At 44.6% G+C, this 15341-nt stretch overlaps 1 protein-coding gene across 3 annotated transcripts; it reads right to left on the bottom strand.

Annotated features, from left to right (window-relative positions):
* Positions 1-2432: 2432 nt before the first annotated feature.
* LOC100544436 (L-threonine 3-dehydrogenase, mitochondrial) lies at positions 2433-14175 on the bottom strand. 3 transcript variants are annotated; one of them, XM_085218320.1, is made up of 10 exons: positions 14108-14175; positions 13400-13511; positions 11819-12020; positions 10970-11012; positions 9260-9330; positions 8399-8548; positions 8127-8299; positions 7152-7242; positions 6124-6393; positions 2433-5230 (listed from the first exon to the last, which is right to left on the bottom strand). In XM_085218320.1, exons 3-10 carry the CDS (start codon positions 12000-12002, stop codon positions 5091-5093), a joined length of 1122 nt encoding a protein of 373 aa, XP_085074446.1. In that variant the 5' UTR covers positions 12003-12020; positions 13400-13511; positions 14108-14175; the 3' UTR covers positions 2433-5090. The 3 variants fall into 3 exon arrangements, with proteins under 3 accessions (XP_085074446.1, XP_085074447.1, XP_010706483.1); XM_085218321.1 differs by lacking the exon at positions 14108-14175 and adding an exon at positions 13990-14091; XM_010708181.4 differs by lacking the exon at positions 14108-14175 and adding an exon at positions 13897-14086.
* Between the last annotated feature and the right edge of the window lie 1166 nt (positions 14176-15341).

Genomic DNA, 15341 nt, shown 5'->3' with positions numbered 1-15341 from the left:
CTTTCCATCTGTCCTTACACCAGCTCTTATCAGCCAGGAACACTTCTGAACTCTGGGGCCACAATGATTTTTCCACAGATTTACAGCTTGGTTGAGGTTGGAAGGGACCTTGGGTCCTTCTGGACCCAAAGCAGTGTGCCCAAGACCACGTCCAGGTGTGGCTTTGGGAGTTCTCCAATGAGGAGATTTGACAACCTCACTCCATTTGCCTATAGATTAGTGTGGGGGTTGTTCCCTATTTAAAGACAAAAGTGACTACAGTAACGCAACAAAATAAGAAAGCCTTCAAGCACTGACACCTGTAAGTGTTTTCTGCTTTTCCCAGTGCCAAAATGAGTTCCACACAAGCAGAATGAGAAGAGATGGCAGCTAGAGAAATCAGCAGTTCTGTGCTGGAAAAATGCCTTCTGGATCAGAAAAGGAATGGGATTTGCCACTGGCTGAAATCCTTTGATACGGAACACATTTCAAGACAGAAGGTTGCTCTAGACAAAAATAAAACTGAATATCCTGTTGTAGTAAAATCTATATGGGAAGTTTCAGTCAAAACCCATCACTTACAGGAGATCTAGATATTTTTCATATTAATGTCAGAATTTTCTGCTGTAGGACCCACGGAGGAGAGGGCACTGAGCCCTCTAAGGCTTGAAGATCTGCATAGTAATTCTGTACACAGCAATCCCATTCGTTATAAATGAAGCACCAGGCACCACTCAAAGGGCATGCACAAGCACACCCCTCCACACACCTCCTGCACTCCCCCCTCCAAGTGTAGAGAATTTAAGCTCACATACAGTTATGGTATTGAGCCAAAAATAGTCTGCAGATCACTCGTCTGGCCCAAGCTTCCAGGATAAGGGCAAAGGTTTCACAGCTCAAGCCAACGTCTGACTGAAATAGAAACAACCTGCCCCGGGTATGCCAGCAAAGCCCCCTCACTGCCTGAAGCATGAATGGGAGCTGAAACATCGGCATCCCAGCCCTGCAGGCCCACACAGTGCCCTTTGGCTAACCTCAACTTCAGCTCCTTCTCTTCTTGCCCCTCGCTCCTCCTCCCTGGAGGCACACAGAGCCTGGGTCAAATGGCTCATCGGCGCTACATTAGGAATCAATCATCCAATAGAATCCTGAACCAGACAGGATTTGAAACTATATCCCTGACTCAGAAGGTGGCTTTGCACAGGACTGGAAGATCCTTTCCTGAGCACTGGAAGCAAGCTCTGTTCCAAGCTCAGTAGCATGGGCATTAATAGCACATTGCCATAGAAACACCATAGTTGAGCACCAACTTTGAAGCCTATGGGATGCCAAACAACGGACTCCAGCAGCATTCTCACCTTGAGAAAGTGCAGAGTTCCTTTGGTAACTTTTTAGCATCATTTACCAAGCACCATGGTGTCAGCATTGCTCCAGCTCTGTGTTCCTTTTTAAATGGGAACAGAGGAGAGAGGTCAGCAAAGTCAATGGCTGACTCCAAGGCAATCCAAGCAGAAGTAAATCTGAGAATTAAAAGTAAAAAGGTTATGAGGCTTTTGTTTTTGCTTCATGAATATGGTTTCAAGGTCAAGTGCTCTCAAATCTCTGAATAATGGAGCAAACTGTGATATAGAGTTTTTTGCAGGGGCTTATTTAGGATCTAAAGTGTAATCACAAAATCACAGCACTGCAGGGGTTGGAAGGGATCTTGAGAGATCAAGCCCAACCCCTGCTAAAGCAGTTCCCTACAACAGATCACATAAGTTGGCATCCAGATGGGTCTTGAATATCTTCATAGAAGGAGACTCCACCACCTCTCTGGGCAGCCTGTGCCAGTGCTCTGTCACCCTAACTGACAAGAAGTTCTTCTGTATGTCTGTACAGAACTTCCTATGTACAAGTTTCAGGCCATTGCTCCTTGTCCTACCATCGTGCACCAATGATAAGAGCTTGGCCTCATCCATTTGCCTCCCACCTCCCTTTAGAACAGTGATCTAAAGCTATCTCCATCAGAACATTACTATTTTTTTTTGTGATTTTGAAGATGCAGAGATAAGAAGAAACAGGACTGAGCATAGACCAACTAGCTTTCCATACCCTACAAAAGGGGTAGGAAATCTAGAAGTGACAGAAGAAAATCTGAAAGCCAAACTGGGCTACAGCCACCCACCACCTACAAAGCACAGCGCAGACACTTGCCTAGTGGCTTGCTAACGTTAAAAGGGTAAGCATGTTGTACCTGCTTGTGACCAAGTGCCTACTGTACAGAGCAACTGGAACAATCAGCAGAAAGTGTAGATACAAATGTCTGAGAGTCACTGCACAGACTGCCAAGGGATGGATCTCTGCTTCAAATTATCCATCACTTCTGCAGCAAAAGGAAAGCCTTCAGCACTTACTACCATCCTGCAACATGGATCAGAGTACCTACATGATCTAACAAAGGACAAAGCAAAGACATCTGTATAGAACTTTATTAAAGTAGGCATCACCCACAATTTGCAGTATTTGAAAAAAATATTTCCAACATTTTTTTTTTTTTTCCTGAACAGGTAACAGCTGCAACACTCAAATATCATGGGAAAAGTCTAAGCCCAGAAGTCAGACTTCATACAGGTAAAAAAAGTTGTACACTTTGTGTCACATCAAATTGCTTTAGTACAGAAAATACTGCAGCATAGTTATAACAGAAGTTACAGGGAAGATATGCAAAAAGAAAACTCAGGCATTGCTGGTCACAAGTTAAAAACCAGAATGCTCTTAAATTAGTCAGCAACTTTTGGTAAACAACACACTGTTTAAAATGCCATAGGTGCGATTTTCATCTGCATTTTTCACCTGATTTTTTCATCTGCACTTTAACAACTTAAACCTTTTGTGCAATGCCACAGTGAAGGACAGCTTGCTTCAGAAGAAAGAGTATTTTTTGTTCTTCACTCCTTTTAGCATTAACTAGAGCTCTGAACAAGGGCGAATGGAGTGGGACCCCATGACTTTCTCTGAGTTAAAGAAATGGAATCAGACCCATCAACAACTCTTTGGTTGGTTTCATGGAATGGAGGCAAGGAGGAGTCCCTTGGTGCTGATTTAAGAAGGACTAAAATGGACAAAACATCTTAAATCCTGTTAAGCCCTTTATCTGAAGGATCAGTGTAACAGTTTAATGGTAGATAATCCTGTTTTGGCAGGCCAGAGGACAAAACCAGAGTCAAACTATTCTTGGATGGTATGATATGAATAAGCCCAACTTTGCTGGCCCATTGGACCAAACATTACACTTGAACAACATGAGAGCTACAACAGTGGTGAACATTTAAAAACTTGCCTTTTTCAGAAATGTAAACATTATAAAGAAAGTTTTAAGAACAGGCCACAACCATAGAGGGGTTTTGAGCTTAAGTACCTAGGAAATGCACGCTTTGCCAACGGATAAAGCAGTAAGGTATACAAAACCAAGAGACACAACTTTAATAAATGTTCAAAATGATTTCTGGTTTTCACCGTATCATCTTTGTTTGAAGGTTACTTCTATGAGAAAACCATTTATCCTGTAGTATGTAGATTCCCTCACAAAGTGACAGAGATCAGGTCATGTCAGTTAGCCACTAACTGAAGAAACACCGCAGGGTTACAGAGTGAAGCAGACTCTCAGTTACCAAAGCCTTGCCACAGAAAACTTGGTGAACAACACAGACAAGAAAATACTGAATGTGATACCTGCATGGGCAACTGGAGTTTACAAGAGGAAAAAAGATGGAGAGCTTCATCTAGGGAATTTCCAAACATTTTGAAAATGAAAGATATTTTTTTTCTTTGAAAAAGTAAAATACAATCCAAGTTCCAAGATGTTGTTTCTCAAGGCATACTACTCCTATAGTAGCCCATGGCTCAGATTCAAGACTGCAGTTTTACCTTGAAAGGCTTTCCTGTCTCTCCAGTCTGTCATTTCTCACTTTCAAAGTCTCGAATGTAGCTTTTGGATAGACACATCTTCTCTGCATCCTTCTACTAAGATTCCCTTGTTAATCCCAGAATCTCCTGTGCATTAAACTCAATGAGCAGAATAGGCTTAACTGTAGCTAGGAGATGGTTTCAGCCTCTGGAATCCTCTCTGAAGAATAGAAGCGTATGACAGTTACACATAAATAGCATCTACAAATACATCTACAGCACATACAGAAAAAGCAGCCAACATGAACAGATGTCAAAGGTCAACCTGACTCTAATGTAAATAAGTCTCCATCATCAGTCCAACTTTAGAACTTGCTCCAGGCAGCATGTCATAATGCTAGCATAGCAAACGACTGGGATAACCAGAAGTAGCACTAATTAACAGTAACCCCACTCCTGGGCATTGTCTTCTTGAGATAAACCCTGAATTCTCACAAATGTAACAGCTTTCTGTATTTTGGATTTACTGATGTTAAACCGATGGCAGCAGCATTTTGAAATAATAGGAAAAGCTTAGTTTGTAAACCCTGTCATTTTTAAAGCACAAAGAATTCAAGTTATATTCCTCTTCACATTTATAGGCATTACAAGAATAATGTTACTCTGTATGCCCTACATACGGTATGTTTATACAATAATATACATAAATATGAAACACTAACCAAAATTTGACTTCAAACTAGAGTTGCAAAAACCCTGCCTGCAATTTGGAAGCATCAAGTAGCTTGTTTCTCTCTTCTGTAAGCAGAGAGGAAAGATCATATCTTACTGTGATCTAATAACCTCCACTAGGGAAATGAAAAACGTTTTTAACACAGTGGGATCTTCCTGAAACATCAGGTTTGACAGTACTGCCCCATGTTGTTTGCTGGATATAAGGCAGGAAGAATGACTGGAGATTCATCAACCAAGAGTACGTGCTTTTTCTTCCTAGTTCCTTGAATGTGAAAGTTCTAGAGTTCTGTACTATGGGTGCTTGGAGACAGCACCTAATGATGTTGTTTATCTAACAGAGCATTCCAGCTACACTATACTTCTGCCCGACTCCATTGCTACTTAGGAAAGCTAATAATTGACATGCTTTAAGACTCAAAACTATACAACTGATTCAGCCATTTCTTCCTGGTCCTCTGTGGAAATCTGGAAACATCTGATAAAATATTTCAGTTAGCTTGAGCAATCCTGGAATCAGACCCAAGGAAGCTAAACATTGTAGACACCAATTCAGGGAGGTCATAATCATGTTTCCATCCCCAGTCTCTCCGGGCATTGCTGTCATCAAAGTTCATTGGCCAGGTGTCAGCTGCAGTGAAAAGAACAAGAAACAAGGAGCATAAGGCTTAGGAAAAAATCATAGAATCATAGAATGGCCTGGGTTGAAAAGAACCACAGTGTTCATCTGGTTCCAACTCCCTGCTATGTGCAGGTCACCAACCAGCAGCCCAGGCTGCCCAGAGCCACATCCAGCCTGGCCTTGAATGCCTGCAGGGATGGGGCATCCACAGCCTCCTTGGGCAACCTGTTCCAGTGCCTCACTACCCCTTGGGTGAAAAACTTCCTCCTAAGATCTAACCTAAACCTCCCCTGTCTCAGTTTAAAACCATTCCCCCTTGTCCTATCACCATCCACCCTCACAAACAGCCGTTCCCCCTCCTCTTTAAAGTACTGGAAGGCCACAATGAGGTCTCCCTGAAGCCTTCTCTTCTCTAAGCTAAACAAGCCCAGTTCCCTCAACCTTTCCTCACAGCAGAGCTGCTCCAGCCCTCTGATCATCTCAGTGCCCTCCTCTGGACCTGCTCCCAGAGCTCCACGTCCTTTCTGTACTGGGTGTCCCAGGCCTGGACGCAGCACTGCAGACTGGGCCTCACAAGAGCCAAGTAGAGGGGGACAATCACCTCCCTCTCCCTGCTGGTCACCCCTCTTTCAACACAGTTGGCCTTCCGGGCTGCAAGCGCACACTGCTGGTTATGTCCAGTTTCTCATCTACCAGGACCCTCAAGTCCTTTAAAAGCAGTATCTTTAAACTCAAAGATGTATCATCTCTAGTTCATTTGAACTATTAAAGCTCATTTCTGGACCATAAGACTTGAACTTTGCAGTAGACATTTCCAAGTGTCTCAAAGGAAAAACACTTTTGTTCCTGACGTACAGCAACCCAGTATTTCCCCTTACCCACTGCCCACAAACAATACCCACCTATGGCCTGCCTGACCGCATCCACATTGTAGGTCACCTGAAGCTCAGGAACGTGCTTCTGCACCTCTTGAGCCAGCTCTTCAGGAGTGAAGCTCATGGCACTGATGTTGTACGTCCTCATGCTCAGTGCCTCTGCAGGGGCCTCCATGACCTCTAGAGTTGCTTTCAGACAGTCATCAATGTACATCATAGGGAGGCGGGTGTCCGGCTTTAAGTTGCACTCAAATTTGCCAGTCTTAATGGCATCGTGGAAAATCTGGACAGCATAATCTGTGGAAAAGTAGAATGGATGTGTGTATCTACCTTAGTCTGTTCTTCACATCATAACAGTCAACAATCTTCAGACGATCACAGAATGGCTTGGGTTGGAAAGGACCTCAAGGATCATGAAGCTCCAATCCCCCTGCCATAGGCAGGGCCACCAACCTCCACATTTAACCATCCAACATAAATCTTCCCTCCCTCAACTTCAAACCATTTCCCCTTGTCCAGCTGTTATCAGCCCTTTCAAAGAGTTGATTCTCCTCCTGTTTGTAGGCTCCTTTTAGGTACTGGAAGGCTGCAATGAGGTCACCCCACAGCCTTCCATTCTCCAAGCTGAACAAACGCAGTTCCCTCAGCCTGACTTGATTACCTCTGGTGTCCCATCTAAAACCCAGCAGAACTGTTTGATTTACAAGATACAGCAGAATGTGAGAAGCCATCTCAAACTGTCTTGAAGTCATTCTAGCATTTGCACATTGCAGCAAGACAGCAGATTTGAATTTATTCTTTTTTTTAAAGAAAATGGTCTCACAATGAGCATAACTAAGCCAAACTCTGCCAGACAGTGCTTAAAGGTAAAGACTACCAAAGTACACCCTAAGGTTGCAGTGGACAGAAGAACTGTCGTAACTTCCAGCTGCAATAGAATCTCTACACTGATTAAATTCTTATTAAATTCTATAAACAGATTAAAAATGACTCCATTGGCTTATGGATTTGTTGTTCTTGTCTGAAACATTGACAAATGCACACAAACAGCTTACCAGTTGTTCCCCCACCAGGCTGAGAGTCGGCAGATATGATTCCTGGGTACCTCAGGCAGCGAAAGTCGAGGCCATATCGGTAATGGTAGTACTACCAAGGGAGGAGAGAAGCAGTTTTACACAACAAAGCTAGGCTTTACAGCTCACTGTTTCCACAGGAACAATCTCCCGCAGGATAAACCGTCATTCTGCAACCTTCCCTTTACAGGGAAAGAAGAAAAGGAATTACTGAACAGTCTATACTCCCTATCAGGCAACTGAGCTGTCTGCTTGTCTAGTCTTCATCCACTTCAGTCAATCATAGAATGGTTTGGGTTGGAAGGGACCTTTAAGATCACCTAGTTCCATATGGATTGACTTTTAACATTGGGTCTAGATTCAGCATTCAGAAGTTCCTGATACAAAGCCAACAGAGAAATTTATAGAATCACAAAATGGTTTAGGTTGCAAGGGACCTTTAAAGGCCATCTGTCCCACTCCCTGCACTGAACAGGGACACCGACAGCTCCATCAGTGATTAGAGCTGATCCAGTCTAACCTTGGCTGTCTGCAGGGATGGGGCACCACTGCCTCTCTGGGCAGCTTGGTACAAGTTATGCCTGTACACTCTCGTGGCTTTGACTGTGCAGAAGTGAGGGTTTTTTCTGTTTGTTTGTTTTACTTTTTGCAAAAGTCATCATTGCCTACTGTGCTTTCCCAATGCTTTGTGTGCTTTCATTTATGCAATGTCATTCACACTGGCAGATAAGGAAGAGAAGTCAAAGTCAAAAGAATCAGAGAAAGAAATGGTATTGAAACTCAAATTGGCCAGTTTCTAATTCTTAGTGCTTATTCCTACAAAACTCAAAAATACTTTTTCCTGCTGCTTCAGACTGCTAGAGTACTGAAGCCTAGAGGAAGGAAAGGGAGGTGGAAAACCCACTAAAAATCAATGAAATTCTCCCAGAACTTTAATGAAAGAAGACAAGTTCTCACCTCTCCCATCAGTTCAGCATGAACCTTGGAGACACCATAGATGGTCCTTGGTCTCTGAATGCAGAGATCAGGAGTCGGATCTCGAGGAGAGGTGGGCCCAAAGGCTCCAATCGTGCTTGGAACAAAGAGTCGCAAATTATGCTCAGCTGCAATATCCAGAACGTTGTGTAAACCTGGAACAATATCAAAATTTATCAGAACACCCCCTGCACTTCCTCAAGCCTCTACGGGAAGCCTAGAGGAATCAGGAATTTGAGACCCTTGTCACATACCAGTAATATTTACAGCTCTGGCCAAGGGGACGTTTGCTTCTCCAACAGCACTGAGCAAAGCGCTGTAGTGGAAGAGCCACGTTATGCGGTTATTCACCACTATCTCACGTAGATTCTTGTAGTCCAAGATGTCTGAGTAGATGAAAGGCCCTAAAAGAATGGAGCCAGAAGGAAAGTGAGCACCAAGAAGCATGGAAGTCAAGACGAGCCCAAGATGAAACTCAGATTGCTTCTTTCCCATTCCTCTACTTGGGATTTGACTGCAGAGCAAAACGGACCCCTGGTACCAACAGCAGCCAATACATTAGGAAATAGAGAGGAAAAATTAAGGTAAACTGTCACCTTCTCCTTAACAGATTGACTCAAGAACTCCTCTTTTACCCAGTTAATGACATGAGAAAAGGAAACACTCAGTATTTCCTATTCAAGTATCTATGTACGTTATTAAGCTGTGATGAGAAAGAAGAATCTATTCAAATTTAATGGAAACTCGAGAGTCCAAAAAACATTCTACATTCATCTTAACATCTAAATTGCCTCAGAATGGAGGAACAAAACAGAAGTTTCATTTACAACATCTTCCCTCCAAAAGAATAAACATTTCTTTTTACAGCCGGAGCCCGAAAGCCAACTCCAACTTGATCTGAACACTTACCCTGGTCAACAAAGTGGCAAAGAGACAGTAAAATAAATGCAGAGAAAAATTACTTAGAAAGAGGGAGTAACTAATAGATGAAATCCATGTCTGGGCAGGATTTCAAAACAAGAAGGCACTATCCAGAAGTTTCAAGTAGCAACCACACACCATTTAGACTTTGGTAAAGTCAGTGTATTTTTCCATCTGCTCCCCCAGGCACTTACCACTATAAAAAACATGATCTGCTGGCTTTCGAATGTCAGACAAGATCACATTGTTCTTTCCAAATCGTTTCCTGTAGAAAAATACCCACATGGTACAGTGAGTCCACAGCCTTCACAGTAATTCATCAGTTGCTCTTCTGCTGCTTTGATTAGCAGGAGCAATATCAAAAGGAAAATAAGTTTTTCAGTGAAATCAGTTGCTCTACTAAAACAAAACAGACCACCACCACTCTCTCTTTAGTATCAGTATGGTGTCTTAGGAAATCAGTAAATTAGTTCTAGTAGTCTTTCTATTGAAAGACAAATCTTTCAGAAAATAAGTTGAGAAAAGTAAGTTCTTCCTGCTCTCCTCTTGCTGAAAATTGTATCCAGAAAATCTATTCCCTGCCCAGACACCAGAAAGCCACTGGGTGAGCTGTAACAGCAGCTGTTTTCCTATCAGCAAGGTAAACAGAACTGATAAAGTAATCTCAGCCTTGTACTGTTCTAATCAGCACAGTCTGGGAAAGCAAGTCTGACGGAATCGGAGTGCAGTGCAGCCTTCCATTATTTGTATGACTTTAAATATATCACAGAAATGGTTGAAAACACTCAAACTGCAGCATGGCATCAGATGCAGCACTTGGGCTCACTTTTATCACAGTCCAAACACTGCCTGCATGCAAAGTACTCTCTGGAGCTGAGTAGTGAGTATATGGACAGTGATGAGAGCTCATAGAATTTTGGAAAAGTGTGTGTTGTGTGGTGTTGTGTGGTGTTGTGTGGTGTTGTGTGGTGTTGTGTGGTGTTGTGTGGTGTTGTGTGGTGTTGTGTGGTGTTGTGTGGTGTTGTGTGGTGTTGTGTGGTGTTGTGTGGTGTTGTGTGGTGTTGTGTGGTGTTGTGTGGTGTTGTGTGGTGTTGTGTGGTGTTGTGTGGTGTTGTGTGGTGTTGTGTGGTGTTGTGTGGTGTTGTGTGGTGTTGTGTGGTGTTGTGTGGTGTTGTGTGGTGTTGTGTGGTGTTGTGTGGTGTTGTGTGGTGTTGTGTGGTGTTGTGTGAGAGGTAGAGGAACAAAAAGAAACAGAAGGGATACACTTTGTATTTACTACTTCTGCCACATCAGCCCATCTTTTGTCAATTATAAAATATTAGAGTACACAATCTTGACAATCTTGAAGGAAGTTTTATTTCTGTTTGCACTGCACTAAGCAGGGCATCTTCTTCCTGAAGCAGACTGACTAAAACTCTCACAGAGAAAAAGGTCAGCAGTTCTTACGTGCAGTTGCTGGGCAGTTAGCAAAGCTTCTGCTTTCTTCATGTAGGTGTTTGTAGTCCTTTCCTCTCCCATAGTACCTATATAAAATCCCAACCTTTTCCTCTTGGGCAGTGAAACACAGCCTTATTTGGCTGCCCACACTCTGAGGATATTGGTTCTGAATACTCCCATTGAACTAGGAACAAGCTGAACTCAGTGGTCAAACTCTCAGACAAAATTATTTCGGGAACCACGACCAATGTACACACAGAAAGTACGTCAGTGAACATAAACCAAGTACAGAAATTTAAAAAAAAAAAGTAAAAGTTTAAGGTTATGTATGAAACCAAGCAGCAAAACACTCTGCATTTCTCACCAGGATTCTTTCAAAAAGAACTTCCCTGAAAATTATCGCTTCTCGAAGCTGAAACTCAAGTTTGAATTCTTCACTACTACTGAGTCAAAAAATCATAACGTACCTGAGGAGCTTAGCAAGTCCCACACCAAGCTGGCCGAGCCCACCTACAAGACAACACACAGGAGACAAAACGGATAAGTGGTACTGAAACACAGCATCTCAGTATTACATGCATCACATCAGAAACATGCTTTTTCTCTTCTGACAATCATAGAATAGTTGGGTTGGAAGGGACCCAAGGATCGTGAAGCTCCAGCCCCCTGCCACATGCAGGGCCACCAACGTCCACATTTCATAGCAGCCCAGGCTGCTCAGGGCCCCATCCAACCTGGCCTTGAACACCTCCAGGGATGGACGGGGCATCCACAGCCTCTCTGGGCAGCTGTTCCAGCACCTCACCATTCTCTCTGTGGAGAACTTCCCCCTGATACTCAACCTAAATCTTCCCTCCTTCAACTTAAAGCCATTTCCCCTTGTCCTGCCATTATCTACCCTTGCAAAGAGTTGACTCCCGTCCTGTTTGTAGGCTCCCTTTAGGTACTGAAAGGCTGCAATGAGATCACCCTGACCTCATTCTCTTCTCAGAATCAACATGTTTTCTTTGAGAACAGTTTAAAACTCAGTTGTTTCTAGTAGATTTCAGGAATAAAAACTGGAAACACCAGGATCACAGAATTGCAGGTGTTGGAAGGGACCTGTAGAGATCATCAAGCCCAAACCCCCTCACACATGGGGGATTCGCATGGGATTCAGATCCTATTACCATACAGGAAAGACCGTAAAAATTCCAGAAAGTTTTGACTATTTTTTGGTCTGAACATCTTTGCTTCCATTATTCTGCTCACTGGGGAGAGAGGAGGGGAATGTGGAATTCCTGGAGCAGGCATACAGTTACAACAGGAATGCTGACCTGTAATTAGCACCCGAGGATGATCAGACTCGGAAAAAGAAACCGAATGAAAGCTAGCATCAGAGGCCACCTGGCGGGGTGAGATGCCAATGCATCGAACAGGCACGATGGAAACCCCACATCCACAAGCAGAACTTTGTAGCAGCTTGCTGACAGCTCTGCTCACGTTTCTAACGACTGGCATCTTCCTTCTTCAAGCACGCTGTGAGAACAGGAGAAAAATATTAGTCACAACTGACTCAACCACGCTCAGCTTTTTCAGTGCTCCTTTAGAATACTCTTTTAAAGAGGCCTGATGCAATCCAAACCCCAGCTGATGTGCCAACCGAGAGCCACGTCTGCTGGAAGGAGCCTGGGAAGGAAGATGAATAGAGGTAATGCATTCACCAGAGAGAGCACAAGAAAACATCCAGAGCCCCAGCACAGGCTCCAGTGGAATGAACATAGAATTCAGTTCAAATTTAAGCCTTTTTATGCTAGAAACCATGATTTCAATCACAATAGACAGCAAATGCAGAATTCTTTCTTAAAATCCTTCAACTTTTAACTGTCTTCTCCAAAATGTAGCTTGCTTGTGATCACATTGTCAATTATGTTCCCTTCCTGTTGCACATACAAGCAAGAAATATGGGAAGATGGAAGGCTGTAACAAGAAATGACACTAGCTAATTGCTGCAGATGTCTTCCAGCACCAATTCAGAGTAAGCACAGAAAAGCAAGCAACCTATTAATTAGGGTGTTCTTTTCACTTATAGCAACATACAAGATGGGGAATTTTCTGGCACTTGAAAGAGTCCTATTGAAGCTTTTTGAACACTATTCCTGGACTTAATCTCAGATGTGACTCATTGCTATCCAAGAGGCTGTGAGACCTCTCTCCTACCTCGATTCTCTAGTGTTGATGAGCACAGTTCAGCTTACAGTGCTGCACTGGAAGGCAGCCCTGCAGGGAAAGGTCCTGGAGGGCACAAAGCTGAACATCAGCCTTGCACAAAGAAGATCTCATAGGATACCTGATCCGTAACATTTTCCCTGACAGTACCTCAAGCAGTATTTTACACTTGGAGCTCTAGATGCAGAGTACACTGATTAAAATTAGTTGCTGTTGAGAATGCCACGGTGGGATCAGGTTGGTTTCCAACTCACTGAATTAGTTTCTCCAAATGCACTCACAGGATAAATACATAGGCTTAACAGGGGAATTTATGTGCAAGTCCAGGCTAACCCAAAAGAGCTGTAAACATTCTACACCAGACACAGAAAACCCTTTAGTTAGCTAAGCAGCAAAACTTAATGCAAAAAAATGCCGTTTATGTCATGCATCCTGCGTTCCTTCTTATTTTAAAAATAAGAGGGGAAATTGAGTGATTAACTGCTGAAATCATAGAATGGCCTGGGTTGAAAAGGGCCACAACACTCATTTAGTTTCAACCCCCATCCTACATACAGGGTCGCCAACCACCAGACCAGGCTGAAACACTGCAGTTATTTCCCCCAACCCCACTGATTGAACCAACAACCAACACTACCTTCAGGGATGACACACACGACATTGCAGAATCCATTCCCTCCTGTACTCACCTGTCCCTCAGCCAGCAATAGGGCAGAAGCACACCGCAGACTGCAATTTATAGGACACTGCCTCTTTGGGAAGCCAATCAAAAGGAGACAGAAAGTAGGAGTTGTCCCATAGCTAAAAAAAAAAAAAAAAAAAGAGCACGAGGGTGAGAGCAGCAGGCGGGGATATCGCTTGGTTCACATCTGCTTGGTTCTGAGGTGTCTGTAACGCTGTGATAGAGGAGGCTGGAGCTGACAGATGCATCCCATCCGGGGTCATCACTGAAGGATGGGTTTCGAGCCAATGGTGGCAGCGCACAGGATTAGCATGGAGCAAAGCTGTGCTGAAATGTAAAGCAAAAATAGCCCCTGGATAGCAGAATTTTCTGGATTTTGTGAACTGAAAGCAAAGGGAGAGGGAAAAGAGGGGGAAGGGAGAAGCTTACGAGCTGACATTGAGCAAATCGCAGCGATCCCCGCCGAGCTGTGTGTTACATAACAGGCAGGCACCTGTCACTCACCTTACAACAAAAACATGCTTATGCAAGCGAGTATTTTCTCCCGTATTAGTTACCAATAGAACGTTACAGCGATAAGAAAGATAAGAAACTCGCCAGGCCGTTCTGGAAAATCCCATAAGGGGCAGAAGAAAGGGAGGAGGGCCTGAACGCGGCCGTCCCGTCCCTCCCCGCCTCACCCAGCGCTTCCAACCGGCCCCGGTCCCGCACTCACCGCCCGGCCCCGCGGCCTCCCAGGGCTGGGGGGGAAGGAGGGGAGGCGGAGCTGAAAGCGATCTAGCGGGGGGAGGGGGTGGGGGGTGGTGACGTCAGAGTGACGCAAACGGGGTGTGACGTAATGCTGCCCCCCCTCCCCAACCCTCCCTTGGGAGATGGCGGCTCGGGGGGGAGGGCCCATGGCAAAGAGGTGAAGCACAGTCAGGTGAGGCGGACCCTGGGGAGCCTCCAGCTTCAACCGCTCTCTGGTTCTGTCAGGAGACAAACAGGTGTAGAACCACAGAATCATTCAGGTTGGGAAAGACCTCCAAGGTCACCCAGCCCACTGACCGTGTCCTTCAGTGCCACAGCCCCACACTGAACCCCACTAGGGACAATGACCCCACCACCTCCCTGGGCAGCTGTGCCACTGCATCACCGCTCTTTAGGAGATGAAATGTTTCCTAACATCCAACCTGACCCTCCCCTGGCACAATGTCAGGCCATCACCTCTCGTCCTATCACCATTATTTGGGAGCAGAGGCCGACCACACCTTACCACAGCCTCCTTCCAAGAGCTGTAGGAGCAATGAGGTCACCCTGAGCTCCTCTTCTCCAGACTGACCCGTCCCAAACCCCTCAGCCCATAACACTTGTGCTCCAGATCCCTCACAGCCCAATGACTGTTCTGTAGTGAAGGGCCCAAAGCTGAGCACAGTACTCACCAGCCATCCATCCTTCATCCCAGTGGTGCTGGCAGAGGCCTTGTTTGTGAAAAGAAATTAAGGATGTGTATCAGTCTGGAAGGTACAAGGCCAGAACACCAACCACCGTGTAATGCCTTGCCCTAGGATTGCCCCCTTGAAAGCATGACTTAAAATAATATTTCTAACCACAAAACATCTTCTGATATGGCTGCGAGGTAAGAATGCCACAAAGCCTGTCTGACTGTGAAAAGGATGGGGCTAATTCAAGAAACAGTGAAGAAACTTCTCATTGTGATTGCATTACCTCTTTCTCAACCGCTGCTGAGGATAAGTGCTGCTGTTGATGACCCCTCTGGGTAGAAGGAAGGAGCAGCTACCTGTGCGCCCAGCAGAAAACCTTTTGGTTAAACAACTGCTGAGGAAGGCATGGCAAATCATAGAGTCATAGAATGGCCTGGGTTGAAAAGGCCCACAGTGCTCATCCAGTTCCAACCCCCTGCTATGTGCAGGGTCACCAACCAGCAGACCAGGCTGCCCAGAGCCACA

Source organism: Meleagris gallopavo, chromosome 2 (genome assembly GCF_905368555.1).
Source record: "Meleagris gallopavo chromosome 2, MGAL_WU_HG_1.1, whole genome shotgun sequence".
NCBI classification, from domain to species: Eukaryota; Metazoa; Chordata; class Aves; order Galliformes; family Phasianidae; genus Meleagris; species Meleagris gallopavo.
The sequence above is the reverse complement of the archived record's forward strand: the minus strand, read 5'-3'. Positions and strand labels throughout refer to the sequence as shown.

Excerpts from the sequence above, each read along its gene's own strand:
- LOC100544436 (XM_085218320.1), bottom strand. The coding sequence starts at position 12,002 with ATGCCAGTCGTTAGAAACGTGAGCAGAGCTGTCAGCAAGCTGCTACAA. Across the intron at positions 11,013-11,818 it reads TCCTCGGGTGCTAATTACAG|GTGGGCTCGGCCAGCTTGGT; the intron begins GTCAGCATTCCT and ends GTTGTCTTGTAG. Across the intron at positions 8,300-8,398 it reads CAGAGCTGTAAATATTACTG|GTTTACACAACGTTCTGGAT; the intron begins GTATGTGACAAG and ends ATATTGTTCCAG.